We start from the raw sequence: 18,541 nt of genomic DNA on the forward strand, positions 1-18,541 counted from the left end.
GCTGGAATTGCATGGAATGGCAGTCAAAAATCCTTTCACAGAAATAAAAAGCTGAAAGGAGGACAAATGCTCACTCTTGTAAGGGAAGGAAATGGTGTTCTAGTGTATGGAGTTTGTGCAAAGGATGCAAAGCATTTGCAGGAAACCATCTGGGTATCCTGCAGCACAGAAAAGAGGAAATAGGAGTGAGGAAGTTGTTGAGGAGCACAGAGGAAAGGCAGCAGAGAAACAGATCTTTACAAGAGAAGGAAACCATATACAAAGAGCAATAATGCCATCTACAAAACTACGTAGAAATAAAGCAGCACAGAGAAGCTTTCAGAAACTTCTAGCAAGATGACAGGATCAGAAATAATTCTGATGTATATATCAAATCAGAAAGCTTCTTGAGAATAAAAAAGGATCTAAAACTATATTTAAAAAAAATATTATACATGAAACTGTAATGTGTAGAAAAGCATGTTGTGACAATTCTAGACATGAGAGTGTTAATGAAACACAAGGGCCATTCACATTCTTTATAAATTCTGGGTTTTTAAAAATTTTCTCAGACATTTGCAAAATAGCAGTGCACTGAAAAATACAAATAAACCAAATAATACAAATAAATCTAATAGTAAATCAAATAATTTATTCCTACCTACATTAAGAAGTTTTCAACACAATTTGGATCATGAGTTGGTTTTCATGAGTCAGTAATTATTAAAAGAAGAGAGAGCAGGGAGAAATACAATTTTTACATAGGTCTCCTTTTCTAGGTGACAACCTCACAATTATTAAAACAGGAGACTCCACTGGAGTCATCCAAACACATCAAGGAAGCCAAAGCTTGAGTGTGCACTGTAATACTGACTTGTATCATGCACTGATAACCGTCACAAAAAGAAGAGATTAGCTAACTAACTTCAAGTGGCTTAGGAGGGACAAAACATGTCTTAGGACAGGATTCCAGCAGTTCAGAACATCCAGATACAATTCACAATCACAGTTCAGTGCCTCCTACTACTGCATTGCAGGAGTCAACTGACATTTTCATGTGTGGGGGAAAAAAACAATAAATCAATATATCTGTTATTCTACTCCACCTTATAATTATGGTCTGACATTGAAGAGTTAATACAGTACATACAGTATAAGGTTTTCATTTAAAAGTCTGTTTGAACCTGTAGCTGCTCAGTAATTATACAGGTCCTGTACCTTCAGAGATTTTGTTTGGATGAAATAATCTGATCTTTACTTTTCTTGTTTAAAGATGACAATGATTTTGTCATGATACTTCGTTCTGTGACAAGGAAACAATCCATCCACCAAGAGACAGCACTGATTTTTTTTTTTTATTAGATGTACTCACCTGGACAATTGAATGCACTCCAACTGTCTGCATTGCTTGGCTTTCATCATCTGATGCAATAGCTACAAAGCTAAATCCCCGAAAAAGCTGATGTGCATTAGCACTGGGTGGAATACCAGGTGAATCTGAAAAATACATCATCTACTTACAAGCAGATTCTTTAACATGTAGATATGAGATTAAATACTGAAATTTTGGTAGCACCTTGAAGTTATGAAGACAACAATTTCTATCAAATTTTGAATGAAAAAATCTGAAATTCAAATTCAACCTTTTGAATATGTAAATTCTCTCATTCATATCTCTTTACCTTTTGGAGTTTTTGCTGTAAATTCAGGGTCAAAATAAAATGTATCTTCAGGTCTGCCAGTTGCAGGTTTAAAAGGAGGATGAATTTCTCTCCGGTACAATTTCTGAAAGGAAGGGACAAATTGTAAATGGAAAAGTTATAAGATACCATAAAAGACTTCACCAAGAAATTGACTGGATTGATTTTTAATTAGATACTCACATTCCAATCTATTTTGGAGAAGAATGCATGCCTTTTAATTTCTTCTACTCCATCTGGACCTGCTCCTTTTAGAAGGAAGAAAAATGTCTATGAATTATTTTCTTCTTGGTCAAAGGAATGGCTAGCAAAATTATATTTCTTATTCCTCCTGCATTAATTTTAGCTGTATGATTAGCAGAAATGATAATACTTTAGTGATCACTAGAAGGGCAAACTACATTCTTCCTTTAAAGTCTATTTTACCTAGGAAAAAATTTTAGTCAGTTTAATGATCACTGATGTTATGAATATTATGATCAAATTTAAAATATTCTGCTAAAAACTTTACCTAATCTGTTTGCTGGGTTTCTTTTGAAGAGCATTCGCAGGAGGCTCTGTGCTTCAAGACTCAAGAACTGGGGCATTCCGAGTTTGGCCCTAGAGAATAAAAATAATTAATAGCATACAAACATATCTAGGTAAGAATTAACTCTGCATTCCCCCTGTCCTTTGCCATTCAACAAGTCCATAATAAATGAAGTAGCATCACTGAGAAATTGCCTTCAGACATCAGACACAGAGCAAAAGTGCTGTCAGTCATGTAAACATGTTTGAGTTTTAAATTTTTTTTTTAAAGTAGTATAGTATTTTCAGTAATGACACAGGAACTTAAATGGAGGAAAAGGTGGAAAAACATGTAGAGAAGAATAGCTAGAGAACAGCAGTTTATAAACTTGTACATTTCCATAATATGCTTTGATCCACTTATAGGTCCAGTTACTAGCAAATGACACCAAACCAAGCATTCTGATAGTTATCTAATAGAAGGGCTAAGAAAAGTACCACACTATGACACACACCAAGATGACCCAGGAAACAAACTAGAATACAGAAATTCAATTAAGGTAGGACAGATCTTGCAGGATTAGCTGGTAAAAAAACCCAAAAAACCAAACAATAAAACGCCACTTCTCTTTTCCTTTTTGCTCCCCTCCCCAATCTACCTAAAATAATACTTTCACAATTTGCCAGCCTCGAAATTTTACATTTAAATTTTTGTACTTTAATTTCATTTTGTTTTGTAATCCTTGTCATATTTTCTTCCTTGCCATTTAATGTTGAGCCCTCATTCTCTCACTGTTATTAGGTCTTACTTTTTCTTGTAACTATGATAATGGGAAAAAGGGACATAATTTCCTCCTTTCCATCACTAATTCAACCTGTAGCTTGTATTTTTCTGTAACTGTCCATGACACAAGCTCTGTGTTTCAATCAGAACTTGATTTATCTTGTATTCCAGGTATTTGTAGATATTCACCTTGGTATCACTTGTCTAAATACAAATGTGTTGCCACTGATTCACTATTCATTACTTTCAACCTAGAACTTAGTAAATTTTCCATTCCTTTCAGCATGTAAAAAGCTAGGGCAGGGAGGAAGAAAATCAGAAAAACATTGGCTTCTTTGGACTCTTCAATAACATACTACAGGCAGATGAAGGCACCAGTGGAGGGAAGGAATGGGCAGTGGGCCATCCAACTCTTCCTGACTGCCATGCACCACCACCTTTCACAAAATCCTGTACCAGGCACATGGCAGAGGAGAAGGAAAGGCAATTACCACTCCTCAGAGTTCCTATATTATGCAACTACATGAGTGACAGCAATTTTTTTCTGACATTCCTGATGGACAATGGCAAAATTTTATATGAAGGGATATCTCTTAAGTAAAGGAGAAAAATGTTTAAAAATTTAACTTTGTTGCAGCGACCTATGATTTCTTCAAACTGCAGGGTTTTCCAGTTTTACATAAAACACACAAGAATCAACAAAAATTTCTCTTGATAATGTTGTAAGAAATAAAGACCCCTTGAAAAAATATGTTGTAAGAAGAATGCATTTTCTGTGGATTTTTAGGAACAGAAGGTAAGAAAAGCAATATATTGTAAATATACACTATGGAAACCAGAATTCATATGCACACCTGTCCATTTTAAAGTTCAATGGAAAATTTAAGGAAAAATATACTACATATGTGGAAAATAAAAAGAAAACACAGACCAGAAAAAAAGTGTGGACTTAATCAGAAAATACTTCAAAATATCTTCTGGTTTTCAGCTGCTTTTATGACCAAAAGAAAAACACTTCTATGCAAGATAATATTAATAAGAATATGGAACATTCCATAAAATGGGGATAAAATGTCTTTACATCACAGCACACTTTCTGTGCAGCTATTTGAAACCATTAACAATTGCAAAGACTATAAGGTGAAAAAAGCTGGAAAGAAGTTGTATCTCATTAAGAGATATAGTCTCAAATGAAATCTGAAAGTAATTACAGAATCATAGAAACCTCTAATTGCTTAGGTTGGAAAAGACCTTTAAGACTGTCAAGTCCAACTATTAAGCCAGCACCACTCAGTCCACTACTAAACCATATCCCTGTGTGCCACATCTTTTTAAAAAACCTCCAGGGATGGTGAATCAGCCACTTCCCTGGGCAGCCTGTTCCAACCCTTTTAATGAAGAAATTTTTCCCAATATCCAGTTGTAACCTCCCACAGTGCACTCGTGATCCTCTCATCTGGTTGTTTCTTACTGTGGAGAAGAGACCGACCCCCACCTGGCTACAGCCTCCTTTCAGGGAGGTGTAGAGCGAAAAGGTCACCCCTGCACATCCTCCAGAAAAAACAAACCCAGATCCTTCAGCTGTTCCTCACAGAATCTGTGCTCCAGACTCACCACTGCTCTTCTCTGCACTCGCTCCAGCACCTCAGTGTGCTCACAGTGAGAAGCCCAAAACTAGACACATGAGGTGCAGCATCACCAATACTGAGTACAGGTGACAACCCCTGCCCTGGTCCTGCTGGCCCCACTATTGCTGGCACAGGCCAGGATGCCATTTGGCTTCTTGGCCACCTGGCCACACACTGGTTTATGTTCAGCAGCTATTGACCAACACTCCCTGGTGCTTTTCTGCCAGGCAACTTTGCAGCCACTCCTCCCTAGGCCTGGCTGTTGTGATGCAAGTGTAGGACCTGGCACTTGGCCCCACTGAAACTCATCCTACTGGCCTCATCCCACTGATTCAGCCTGTCCAGATCCCTCTGCAGAGCCTTCCTACCCTCCAGCAGATCCATATTCCCTCTTATCCATGTTGGGGGCACCTGCAAACTGTCACTCAATCCCCTTGTCCAGGTTGTTGATACAGACGTTTAACAGGACTGGCCCCTTGGGAGCACCACTTGTGACCGGCCATCAGCTGGATTTCACTCCATTCAGCACCACTCTCTGGGCTATGAATGATTATGAACATCAATTACCTGGAGAAATGCAAGGATATTCTACATGGCAGCTGAATACAGAAGATATTTATAGCAACAGTGAAAAGACTGTTGAGGAACAGGGCAGAGTCACATGCAGGCAAAGAGAAGAGAAAGATATGACTCATAAGACACACAGGAAAAAATGCATGGCTCCTGAAGCAAGTGAGAGTGCAGCAGAATTATCTCAGACTAGCTTCTTGTAAATAGGAGATGGTCAGAAGGAGTTTATGCTTGCTGTGAATAGATAGAACTTTTTAGTTAAAAGACATTGAATAATCACAACATGAAGATTTGATCTCACATAGTGCTGAGGCAGCAGAAGAAACTAGCATTACTAAATACATTTGCAAATAAGATGAAGAAAAAAACCAAAGAATAACATAAGATGTATGCATTATGAAAACAAAAGCCAGGAAAATAATGAGTGTGTTTTCTAGTGGTTTTCACATTCTAATTATTTAGAGAAAATATTAAAAGTTCCATGTATTTATTTTTCAAAAGAGGCTTTTAGTGCAAAAAAAAATTCAGCTTTGATATATGGGTAGACAAGTGGCTAACAGGACTGAGAACAATGATAAACAATGAAGCAGAAAACAAATTAGAAAACTAAGATAATCTTATGAACTTCCATGGAAAAAAAATGGTATCAGTTAAAAATAGATGGAAACAGAGAAGTGAACCTATGATATGAGGAAACAGACTTGTTTGCACAGTGTTTGGCTACGGTCCCAAAAATGGGGCATTTATACCATAGGTTGTACTAGTTTAGAGAATATGTGGGGAATTGGCAAAGAAAAAAGCAGACCTTCATAAGCAAAAACAAGAACATTAACTGCATGAAGGAAAGCAATTCCCACAATAGAACTAATGCAAAATCAATGCTGAAAATAGCAAAGGGAAAAATTGGAGCTAAAGCAAGTCATAGGAGAGTACAGAAGGGAGGAGTATTGGGGAGGCAAGTTGTTGGCAGCACCATTAATATAGAGTGAGGAGCTGGTAAGATAAAGAAGGATGAGGAGTGAAAATACTTTCTCAAAAAACCTCCAAAAACCTAAACAAAGGGAAAAAAAAACCCAACAAGAAAAAAAATGCACATGTTATCAAAAAGGATAAAAAAGTTAAAAAATATTATGGAGATAAGATGGGAGAGATCATGTGGTTGGAGAAGTTATTATTACAGATTAAAGAGCTGCTATGAAATCCTTTGTACCTGGTATGGTGGAGGAATAGTGAAGCAAATTAGATAGGCAGCAAAGGGAATTAATAATATGGAATAGGGAGTGAGGATTTACCAGTACCTTTGAAAATGAGGGAGGAGTAGAAATTAGATATTGCAGCCCGGAGGGCATCCCTGTAGAATACCTGATGAGATATATAAATAAGAGTGTACTCACTTGAGAATCATAGTCATGGTTTCTTTTCTGTCTTTCCCTTGGAAAGGTAGAGTACCAGTGAGCATTTCAAACTGTATAGAGTAAAACTTTCATCAATTACATTACCTGGACAAAAACTAATTTTTGACAAAACTACTTAGCATCTTAACCTTCCAAAATTCATGCATGTTAACAATCAAGTCTGAGCAAAACAACTTCATTGTACAGTTTCAATTGCTAAGAACATTGAGCAGCCTTTGCCATTTTTAAAGCTGCAAAATATATTGGTAACTTGCTTTACACATCCTTTTATCTGAACAACTTAGATTATAATGTTCTGTGTTTAATTTCTGCCTAAAAACTTTGTCCTAGGAAGACTTGATCTGTACAACTGTATTTTTAGTTTTAAACAAAGGGGAGGGGGTAGGGGAAAAGGTTTTCCTTTGAAAAGTTAGTGATGATTTCTCCTCATGCAGAAATTTTTTAAAAGGTCAAAATTTTGAAAATTGGCATGTACACAGCCTTCATTGGGAAGGGGGAAAGGTTAGCTGATTGACAAAGACATGCATGATGAAAAGTGGTTACTGTATGCATACAGTGGAAATAAAGCCTGAAGGAACACGGAAGAGCTACACAGTACGTGCATGCACATTCCACAGTGCCTGGCAGTAAGCAACAGACACTGCTGAAATACTGATTTGTTCTGAAAGTGACTGAGTAAAAATAGATAAATATAAAGGCACTCCTGTTGGACTGCAGTATGCTGCAGGGATATCAGATCTAAGTGAGGCAGTGAAAGCAGGCTGGCAGCAGTGATGGCAGCCAGCACCTAGGCAGAAATTGGATTTTTTTGGTTTAAAGACTGCAAAGCAATTTAGTTCAATGCAACTTCATGGCATTCAGTTAATGACATCAAAATTAAAATAATTATAAAGGAACCCTGGGAACAGCTTATGCAAACCTAAGTCACCCTGAACACAAGGTATCCTCTATTCCTCTCTTTTCTGGTATGACTCAAACACTCAGCCTCCTAAACATAAAAATTGGAGTGGATAACTTGAATAAAAAATGCATGACTATAGTATTTGTAGATCTACAATAAGAGCATGAAGTTGAACTAACAGTATTCTTTAAAACACCATTTTATTGAAATAAAATTTTAATTCCTTACCGCCATCTCTTCACTACTGGTAGTTATTTTACAGTCTAGATAATATTTCTTACTGATATATTTAAAAAATTAAATTTAATAATAATGTCAACATGAAAAAAAGACTACTTTTAACTTTAACACCTAGGACAATTCTCAGGAAGATGCAAGAGGGATAAGCTAGAACTGTAAGCATAAAAAAAAATTTGTTTGCGGTTTAGCAAGATCTTTATAAGGTGCACTTATAAAGGTTTTTTTTTTAAAGCTAAATTTGGAGTGCTCCACTTACACTTGCATGAAATACAGTTTCTTTTACAAGCTCCTAATTTGTCACAAGCACAACGCTTGTATTAACCATTCAACACGTGTATCCTTTGTCACCCCTCACAAATACCATATTCCAACATTAATAAGCCAATAGTACTTATAGAATAAGCCAACACTGGCCTTTCCTACTTATGTTTTATTTCAGGAGGAGAGTACCTCAGTGCTTCTGAAAACTTTAAATGAATGTTTTAACTTGTATGGCATCCCTTAAAACTGTCATTGTTTTAAAGGACAAATTGGAATATAGTTCTTAACAATGGCTTAAGAATACTTCATGTCTAGCAGCGCAAGAAAAGAAGCAAAATGATTTGCTGAAATATCTTCAAAGTCTCAATTTCTATGCTAAAAATTCTGTTCACTCTAGTTACTGTGTACTTATACCACACCAATCATCACTTGAATTTTTGATCAGCTCAGAAATTAAGAATGAGTTAAAAGTGGATACTTACAGATTGTTTATGAAAATTACAAACTACAAATGCAAGTAATAAAAATATATCCTAGAAAAAGCTGCACTGTATTTCATATACTACTTTAAAGAATTTGGTTTTTAAGGTCATATTTTTGTATTCAAAGTAGAAGCCAAAGTATTTAACATGCAGTGCACTTAACGCTGTGAAAGCCACCCCAATCACAGCTAACATCTTACAGCAATTTTCAATTACACCATATCCACTTGATAAACACCAAATTATGTTATCTACCTTTATAAATTAAAGCTGAAGTTTAATTATGTTTGTGTTATCAACAACAAATATTCTGCAACTACACTGTAATTATCTTTTAATTGACTGTTCTTAATGATAAAATGTGAGGTTGTGAGGAGTGTGTGTGCTTTTCTGGAGAGAGTTCAGTTATCAGGTGCTACTTTTACATAGTCAGTTTTCAGATCATAACAGCATTCTAATCATCATAAAGCCATAGGATGACCTATTTTCAGACACAAGAGTCCTTCTTGTACTATAAAGCACACGCATTAGCTGTACTGTTACAGTTATGTAGCAGAAGCAGTAAGAAATGAATACATTTATACAATTGCTTAATTTCCATGTCAAAAATGCACACAAATATTTTAAATATTAGAAGTCTTTCAGCATTCCTTAAATAGCAAACATGATCTATTATTATTTTCCAATTCATATTCCGTATACATAATATTTCCCCTGACCCTGAAACTTTACAGTAATTACCCCTTGCAGAAACACCATAAGCAACTGAGAAACTATATCCCATACCAGGTCAGTGTCATTTAGATCAACATGATGGGTGAGAACAACAGTTGAACAGTTGTCATTATTCCACTAAATTGTAATTACACTGTAGATTCTGATTAGAAAGTTGCCAATCATCTTTTACCTCTTGAATGTAAATTCAAAATTAAAATTTGAATATGAATTTCTTCCCCACCTTGGAATAGACAGCATTTTTCTGTATACTTCTGTATTTCTCTTGGTCATAACATTCAAACTATTATAAAGTATTTGATTGAAATGATAATAAAAATATGGTATATTATTGGTGTTGATATAAAACCTAGTCTATGTTCTTGACCAAAGTCTGTGGTGTTACTGATTTCACACAATTTAGACTTCCTTTGTAATTAAAATTCATGTAAAGCTCACCTTAGGGGTTAGTATTTGATTTGTTTCACCAGACCTTGCAAATCACAATTTTGCTATTATTTACATTTGCCAGAAACCTACCATTAAAACACCAAAAGACCACCAGTCTGCACTCTGTGTATGGCCTCGTCTGTTAACAACTTCTGGTGCCATATATTCCACTGTTCCACAGAAAGAGTAGGCCTTTTTTTCATGATCAATTGACTCCTTACTTAAGCCAAAATCTGAAAGGATAAACGTAATTCCAAGTGTAATTTTTAAAAACAAAAAGTTGATGGTTGATACTTTTACCATAACATGAAGTGTTTTGCTTTTACCATTGGTATAGACAACTGAACACGAATATGGGACTTCCAGAATTCTCCTTCCCTCCCCACATTACCATAGGTCCATAACATCAGCTATACTTGTAAAGCAGGTATCTTATTGAAATATTTAGATTTTATTTATTTCAACCAAATTACACTACTTGCTTCCACAGCCAAATTACTGATCAGTTAAAATTACTTATTATATCTTACTGGTTTACCAAAAGGAAAATGCAAATATTTTACTATAAACAGAAATGAACCTAGTATTGCAATTCCTTTATTCACCTGTCAATTTGATATGTCCTTCCTCATCAAGCAGGATGCTAAAAAAAAAAAACAACATATTAAAAACTAATAAAAATATCTTAAGTATTGTTTCAGAAAACATACCGACAATATTTGAGAATAAACAGTAGAGGATACACAAAGACAGGGAGAATTAAACATGCATGAAAATGAATTCTTAGAAGATACATTCAAACTACACATTTTGATTTCCTTTTACTCTTTCTTTTTAAAGATTAAGAAACAGGTTTACTAGAGTTTTATTCAAATATTTTATTAAATCCAGCATGTAGTAACAGTTTTGGCTATCTGCAGCACATGCAGCAGTATTGTAACTGTTAAAAACAGAGACATAGTTCTATTTTTCTTATACCAGGTATGTTTCCATATGTATACATAACAGGTATTAATTTGTAATTACCATTTGTTGACCACTTCAAGTAACATTGAGTAATAAATACCCTCATTTTGCACCAAAGGACAGGACCCACAGGCCCTATACTGGGAGCAGACCTTAGGCTTCCACTTTTTCACTTCAATCACAAGGAAGGCCACACTTCTCAGAGATGCCAACTGTCCTTGACTACCACTGAATATTACTGTATTGCAAAGCATGCACAGTATTCAAGAACTGGATTTTGTAACACCCCTTACACAACAGATTGAGTTCCTCCATCTGCATTTCATCCTGGGGGCAAGACATGACCCAGGCCCCACTCCCTTCCTCTTTGCAGTTTCCATGGTGGGAACCATTAAAACCTGTCCTCAAGTGCCACATGCAAACACTGCCTTCCTGCCCACCAGCACATCAACACTTCCACCCAACTTGGTGCTGTCTGTGGGCTTGCTCAGGGTGCACTCAATGCCCTCATCCAGATCTCCAGTGAAGATGTTAAACAGTACTGGTCAAACACAGAGACATGAGGATCACCACTGGTGACCAGCCTCTGGCTGGATGTAATTCCATTCAGCACCACTTTCTGAGTCTGGTCAATAAATCAGTCTTTTACCATGTGAAGAGTGCACCCATCCACACCATGGGAAGCCAGTTTCTTCAGGAGAATGCTGTGGGAAATGGTGTCAAAGGCATAGAATCACAGAAGATAAGGGGCTAATGTGTATGTCTCAAACACTGAAAGCCACTTGGCTCTGGGGCTAACCACAGATTGTTGCTAGTAACAGATAAGGATTGCCTGTAATAAGCAAGGATTGCTGGTAATAACACACTGTGAGAAAGAACAAGATGTGCCCAGAGAAGAGGCCAGGCAGAGATAGGGCAGCACTTTTCCGGGACAAACATCCTCGTTCTAATTCCTGAAGATAAGCACAACCCAGTACAGCACAAGTGCAGGAATGAGGTTGAGAAACAGGCATGGACTGTAGGGGAAGAAAAGACCACCCAATATTCCCAAAAATCCCCAATGCATTTCCTGAAAGGTCTGAAAGAACAGACTGTGCCTAATAATTAATTTGTACAGAAAACAAGAAACTTACCTTTGTGGCAGGGAAACCTATCTATAAAAACATCTCCACAACAAGCCCAACTGACACCCCCCAGACCCTGGATGTCCCAACTTGGCACTGTAGCCAAGACTGGTGATCTCTTTTTCTCTCTTCCTCTCTCTCTCTCTAATTCATCTTTTCTCTCTTCGTCTTACCCCTTTACCTAAATCCCACTGCATGTGCTTTTATAGTAGGTCAGGGACTAAAATGCCAATTTCCATGCCAGGTATATAATTTACTAATAAAGCCTTGTGATTTTTTTCAGACCCTCAAGACTTCTGTTGCTCCTTTCCATGCCAAGCATTTACAAATCTTGGGTGGTCCTTTCCCCTTAAGGGTTGGATGTTACAAAAGGCTTTAGTAAAGTCTAGGTAGACAATATCCAGAGCCTTTCCTTCATCCACTAAGCAGGTCATGTCATTATAGATGATGTGATGATCAGGTTGGTCAAGCAGGACCTGCCTTGCATAAACCCAGGCTGGCCTGGCCTGAACCCCTGGCTGTCCTGTACATGTGACATGATGGCACTCAAGATGATGACTCCATGACCTTCCCTGACAACGAGGTCAGGCTGACATCCTGGCTTCTCCTTCCAACCCTTCTTATAGCTGGGTGTCACATTCGCCAACTTCCAGTGACCTGGGACCTCCACAGCTGACCTGGACTTTTGATAAATGATTGAAAGTGGCTTGAGGAGTTCTTCTATCAGCTCCCTCAGAACTCTTGGGTGAGTCCTATCTGGTCTCATGGACTTTTGGGGTTCTAAATTGCACAGTAGTCTGCTGGCCATTTCCTCCTATATTATGGGGGTTTCATTCTGCTCCCCATCTGTCTTCCAGCTCAGGGGGCTGGATACCTTGACAACAACTGGTCTTGTTATTAAAGACTGAGGCAAGAAAGGCATGAAGCATCTCAGCCTTTTCTTCATCCTTTGTCACTATGTTTCCCCTCATATCCAACAACCGATGGAGATTCTCCTTGGTCCTCATTTTGCTGCTGATTTGTACAAATTTTTTTTTTGTTGTTGTCTTCTGCTTCTGGGATTTCTAACACATTGATACTCCTTTCATCCTTGCTGCTGAAAGGACCTCCATCCCTTAACTCTACCTCTATGGCAGAGCAAAGGACCTTGGAGGAACACTGTCCCTCAAAGAGTGGTGTGCCATCCACAGGCTTACCTCTGGCTTTGCCCCCATTTCCCTTCAAACAGAGTTTCAAGTTCCCTCAACAAACCCCTGTAAGTACTAAGCTAAGATCCTTTTTCCTCTTTGAGACAGGTGAAATCCAACCTTTTAAATGAAAATAGCTCATAAACCTCCTCCACCTCCCTCTGTTCAATTTATATAGTAAATTACCAAAGTTTAACAGTTGGGAAAAAGTACACAGGAAGAAGTGCTATAGAAATGAAAGTAATACACTGCATTTCTCACAGAGGAGCCTTACTTTTCTGGTTTTAGGTCCCGGTATATTATTCCAAGACTATGTAGATGGTCTAAAGCAAGTGCTAATTCTGCCAGATAAAATTTAACATCGTCTTCTGTGAACATCACCTGAAAAAGTAGCACAATGTATTTTACATGTGAAATCTGTAAAGGTTACACCAGCACAAACTAAACAACAACAGTGTTGTTTCAGAAGAGTTTCCTACAATACTTTAATTCATTGCTACACAAAACACTAGAAAATTCAAATTTCTTAGTTATACAAAAACTAGGATTTTATAACCCACACTATTTCATACTTGGAATACTTGGACATACTTGAAAAAGAACTTTTAAAGGCAATATATTCTTCTTTCTGCAAATTGAGAGATTATCTGTTTCTGATTATTCAAGAAAACAGACAGACACATTGTAGTCAAACCGAAATACTTTGGAAGCACTTAAACAATGTGAGTACCACATGGTTAGATAGGATAATTTCATTTACAGACAACAAATGGACCAGAGAAGTCCAAATGCCTGAATTTCATCTGCAAAGTAAGAGAGAAGAAAAGTATATGTATCTTGATTTTGGAAAGACTGCTCCTGGGTACTTTAAGAGAGAAGTTACAGCAATGGTAAAAGCCCCAAGGTGCAGCCTGAGATGTAACTGCAGAAAGGCAGATGAAGGAGCAAACTAACAGGAGCTAACAAGAAGTAAAGTGAACAGCCTGCATAAGAGCACGGGGAGGATCCCAGGTAGCAGTCCCACTTTTTGGATTAGGAAGATAAACTACTCCCTGTTTATGTTAATTGAAATGAACATATTGTCCCAATATATCAACTGTTGTGATCCCTGACAGAATACATTACAATTCAACTCTTCTGAGACTGCAGAAAAAGATAAAAATAAAACCAGATCCTGCATGATTTGATTCTATTTCAGTTACTACTCAGTTATTTCACTTGCTTTGTTTTTAGAACCTAAGACTTAGTACCTTAAGATAAAGCATATAGACTCAGAAAAAAGAATGGCAATTCTTTTTTATGCAAAAGCATAAAAAATTATTTCAGCATAGCTGAAGATTATTTTAAACAAAAGTTAAGAATGGAGAATATGTTTTCCCCTTGGTAGTTTCATGAGAGAAAGCAATACTAAAGCTCGTACAATAGGTTGTTGCTGATGTTACTTCTACAAAAGAACCAATATTTAGTGCAGACACATTCAAGAAAGGAAATCTGTATAAGAAACATTTAAAAGCTCAAATAATAAAAGATCCTATGAGGAGGATAATACACCCACACTATGTTATTTAAAACCATTGCATGGGACTTGTCTTTCCTAACCTTAAACATCTGCAGTGTAGACATCCAGCTTGGAATTAATCACTTTTCCCTTTGCAGTCAATAGGAAAAAAGCAACAACTTTCATGTGATCTCTTTCAAAATCACATGGTGTGGTATGAGGATGACATTAATAGCATCCAGCATGCCATTTCACTCACCAGTCATTAACTCTGCTTAGATTCAGGTACCTATAATGAATATTTCTCATCTAACCACATTAAATTTTATAAAACGTGAGTGGCTCAGGAAAAAGTCAGGAAGCCAATATACATTCTTTTTTGGGAATCAAGAATGAACTACAAACTTAATATCTCAATTTTAGAGCACTAATAAGCTATTAGTTACCTGTGGCAAAACAAATGACAAAGGGCAACTTGAAACAGATGGCATCATCAAAACAAATGCAATCATTTATGTTGTCAGCACAGAAGTAAGGGTACATCTATATACAAGGTCAATTCCATTCTACTCTCCTCTTAATAACAATAAGTGGTATTACACTTACTGCAGTGGTAACCCAGCTGCCCCTGACACTGCTGTGGCAAAGGAAAATGGAAAGCAGCTACAACTGCTTTCCATTTTGTTTGGTGTGAGTTTTTGAACACGAGTAATGGATAACAAAAACTTAAAAATATGGTGATATATTAGATGTTAACATTTATTTTAGGAATTATAATCAAATTAAATTGAGGTAATGGAACCCTTCGAAGTTGTTATTTCCCATATCTACACAGACACATTACCATCATGACAGAGGCAAAACGTTCACTTTTTGAAAATTACTAAAATAAGTGGAGTACAATTCTCACTTTTTAAATATTCATACATAATGCAATTTTGCATTCATGGGTAAAAAAAGAGAATATCTTATCTGGTCCTGAATTCTGGACGTTAAAACCAGCCATAAATTTACTTTATAAAAATCCAAGTTCTGAGTCTTATATTTAAACATGGTGACAAAAGGAGATTTTGCCAGGTATAAAAAGCAGCACAGAAAGACTGCTTGTCTAAGACTTTTTTCAGAAATAATGTAAATTGCCATCAGCCCTTCTATGAAGTGACTATGCAAAGAAACCCAAACAAACAAAAAATGTACCTGGCTAAAAACAGGTCAAAATTTTATTAAATGAAAACAGAATTTAAAATGTAAATTCTCCTAATACAGACAATTTATAGTCAAATTCTAACAACAGACAATTTTTCAAATTTAAAGCGTGTACCTCTTTGGATAAACGTGTAAACAAGTCTCCTCCCCTGAGAAAATCCAAAATAAGATACAGCTTCCCTTCTGTTTGAAAAGCTGAAAAGATCAATTAAAAAAAATTAAATATCACCTAACTTTATCCATGATTAGGAAAATATCATACCAAATAATTCCCCTTATTTTCATTATTAAAATTAATTTCTCGTTTGTCAGAAAACGTATTGAAATGAATTAGATAAATGATTCTCTACCACAGACCAAGTAATTCCCATGCTATATGAAAGTAAAGCAATCAGCAATAAAGTTCCTTAAAAAATAAACTTTACTTAGGTTAACCAGCATTTTATTTCAGATTTTAAAGTAAGAAGCTAAATTTAAAAGGGCAAACTAGTAACTAATGAACCCTTTAAAATCTAAAAATCTAAAATCTAAATGTCCCAGCTAAACAGGGACATTTAATCTAGTCTGCAAAAGAATGGCAAATATAATAGTGAAAGGTACATAATTTAAGCCACTTTAAAAAAATGAGAGAGAGACATTAAGCCACTTCAAAAAGTGAGAGAGAGTGAGGTTTAACTACAGGAAAAAACAAACCCTAAAAGAAAAATACGAGCTGAAAAAACCCCAAACCAAACCAGAAACTCCCCTTTTTTTTCCACATGTTAAAAGTACTGATATCCTCCCCTCTTATACATAAGTATTGTGCTACTCCTGCTCCTACTATTAAAATTAAAAGGCTAATTTCCACCAATTTTGATGCAAGTGGAATTAATGCCATTGCATACATTTTCTATAGAATAAACAAAGCAACTGTAAGAAATAACTTAAAAAATGTATGTCATAGAAAAGATCAGAGGTTTTGGAAAATAATGGGTAGTTATTAATAGATAACTGCTTTTAATAACACAAAAAGCTACAGACTCTCAGTTTTATAAAGATTTAACACTGCATGAAGTCAGTCATGTGCTTCTTTTGCATGAAAATTATTACAGAACAAGTCTGCACAATTGGGACTTTACACCCTAAAGTTCTGTGATTTTCTGAACCACAGAGCAAATATTAAAAGCTATCTTGACAAACACGCTTGGCTATAAAAATGAATTTTTCTGCAACTCACCATAATGTAACTTGACAATAAAAGGATGGTTAACTTCCACTAGGATATCGCGTTCCATTTTTGTCCGAACCCGATCTCGAACTACAGATTAAAAAAAAATTACATTATAGTCCAGTATTTCTCATATGTTTCCTGATGTACTTCCCATTGTATAATATTATAATTGCCTGCAGGTCATTATACTCTACACAGCTGAGTACTGCGAAAATTTATTCTACATTTTTTCTGATAAATATCTTTATGCATTTTGCTTTACATCAGTTTTTGCTATAGACAAAACCTAACACTAGGCAAATAAATATAACAAAAGCACATGAGAAAACACAGCCACCCTTCAGTCTGCTCTGTACTTAGTAAACCTTTCAAACATCACACCAAAACTGCCACAGCTATGTATAGAACACATTCTGCTAGTGAAAAGAATAGAGAAAGTCATAGCAAAACAAACAGCAAAAGTATAATCATACTATCGTAAAGATGTTATATTGGTTTAACTCATTAAATAACTCACGCTAATAGAATATTAAGTCCTTTACAATTTGGAAGGGATTTTTTTTCATTTCCTTTATTATGAACTTAAAAATGCCATTGATTCAATGTAGTGTATACTTCAGATTATATTTTTGATTTTAAGGACATTTACTGAGAGTAAATGTGCATAGAGAAATATATCAGACATTAGAAGCAGTTGCTGCTCAAGATGCCTGTGCTGTCCATCCATGGTGGCTCTGAACAGGACATGTAAGTGCTCCAATGCCACCAGAGATTAAACCCAAATGAGCATCACATGCCAGCAATGCAGGAATACAGGCAGGGCAGTCAGCTGAGCACAGCACCTGCTTCAGCTGTTCTCCTGCCAGCTCCAGTCAGGGCTTGGTTCCCTCCTGAAGCTCTGAATCAGCCAGGACACAGACAATATTCAGCACTTTACACAGGGGAGAACTATCAAGGTTTGCTTTCAGTGGTTTAAGATGTTTCATTTTTCTCTTTCCCTACACATTTTTCCTTTCCCTATTCTACATTTTGTTACTGCTCCTTTCACAAATGTATCTTCCTGGAGGAAGCACCCCAGAGCAATGAAGTCCCGTCCAAAGTTTAAGGTGACAGCATTCCTTGTACAGTTTACAAGCCAGAGTTCTCAGATATTAAAACATAACAAGGCAGAAAAGAAAAAAGAATAAGAAGCAAAATGGTGTTAAGGCATTTATCTATATTTTTCCAGAAACACACCCTTACAATAATACAGATACTTATGAAAAAGTTATATAGATATGTTTTCATGAATGAATACAACCATGAAGTTTCCATCTGCCTGCAGAACACATCCCTAAAAATGGAAGCTTATGAAATAAGTGCTCAAGTACAAAGCAAACATCACATCTGAATGCTGACCTTTGCATCCAAAGCCATTAAAATGTCACAAGATAGTTAGTTGTGCAGTTTAACTGTTTCAGCAGTTCATCTGAATTACAAGACTGAAATTCAGAATACTCTTTTTTTTATTTAGGCAGGTTCAGGTGAAAAAAAAATTTAAAAGACTTTCAGGTGGCTGCAGCTATGCAGCAGTTACATGGAAAGTATGGACTTAAAACTCCGAGCAAAAGAAGTGTAAAGAACTGAGCTCCTTCCAGATAATGGCATAAGCCATTATTTGACTTGACATCTGATTTTTATTTGATTGTAATTTCCAAATGGGTTCTACTGGAAGCACTG

The 18,541-nt window shown here is 36.3% G+C and overlaps 1 protein-coding gene across 2 annotated transcripts in view; it reads right to left on the minus strand.

Moving 5' to 3' along the window:
• The window catches only part of RPS6KA3 (ribosomal protein S6 kinase A3), a 73,480-nt gene that overhangs the window by 17,192 nt on the left and 37,747 nt on the right, over positions 1 to 18,541 (minus strand). For both annotated transcript variants that reach the window (XM_054271420.1, XM_054271419.1), the window contains exons 5-14: positions 16,829 to 16,909; positions 15,728 to 15,807; positions 13,183 to 13,289; positions 10,237 to 10,274; positions 9,722 to 9,864; positions 6,563 to 6,633; positions 2,191 to 2,279; positions 1,863 to 1,927; positions 1,662 to 1,764; positions 1,352 to 1,476 (exon numbers count right to left, since the gene is read on the minus strand). In XM_054271420.1, the coding sequence (XP_054127395.1) occupies positions 1,352 to 1,476; positions 1,662 to 1,764; positions 1,863 to 1,927; positions 2,191 to 2,279; positions 6,563 to 6,633; positions 9,722 to 9,864; positions 10,237 to 10,274; positions 13,183 to 13,289; positions 15,728 to 15,807; positions 16,829 to 16,909 (902 nt within the window). The remainder of the gene's footprint in view (positions 1 to 1,351; positions 1,477 to 1,661; positions 1,765 to 1,862; positions 1,928 to 2,190; positions 2,280 to 6,562; positions 6,634 to 9,721; positions 9,865 to 10,236; positions 10,275 to 13,182; positions 13,290 to 15,727; positions 15,808 to 16,828; positions 16,910 to 18,541) is intronic.

The sequence above is a fragment of the Melozone crissalis genome, unplaced genomic scaffold (assembly GCF_028551555.1).
Source record: "Melozone crissalis strain CALT ecotype California unplaced genomic scaffold, PUWL_Pcris_2 ptg000013l_1, whole genome shotgun sequence".
NCBI classification, from domain to species: domain Eukaryota; kingdom Metazoa; phylum Chordata; class Aves; order Passeriformes; family Passerellidae; genus Melozone; species Melozone crissalis.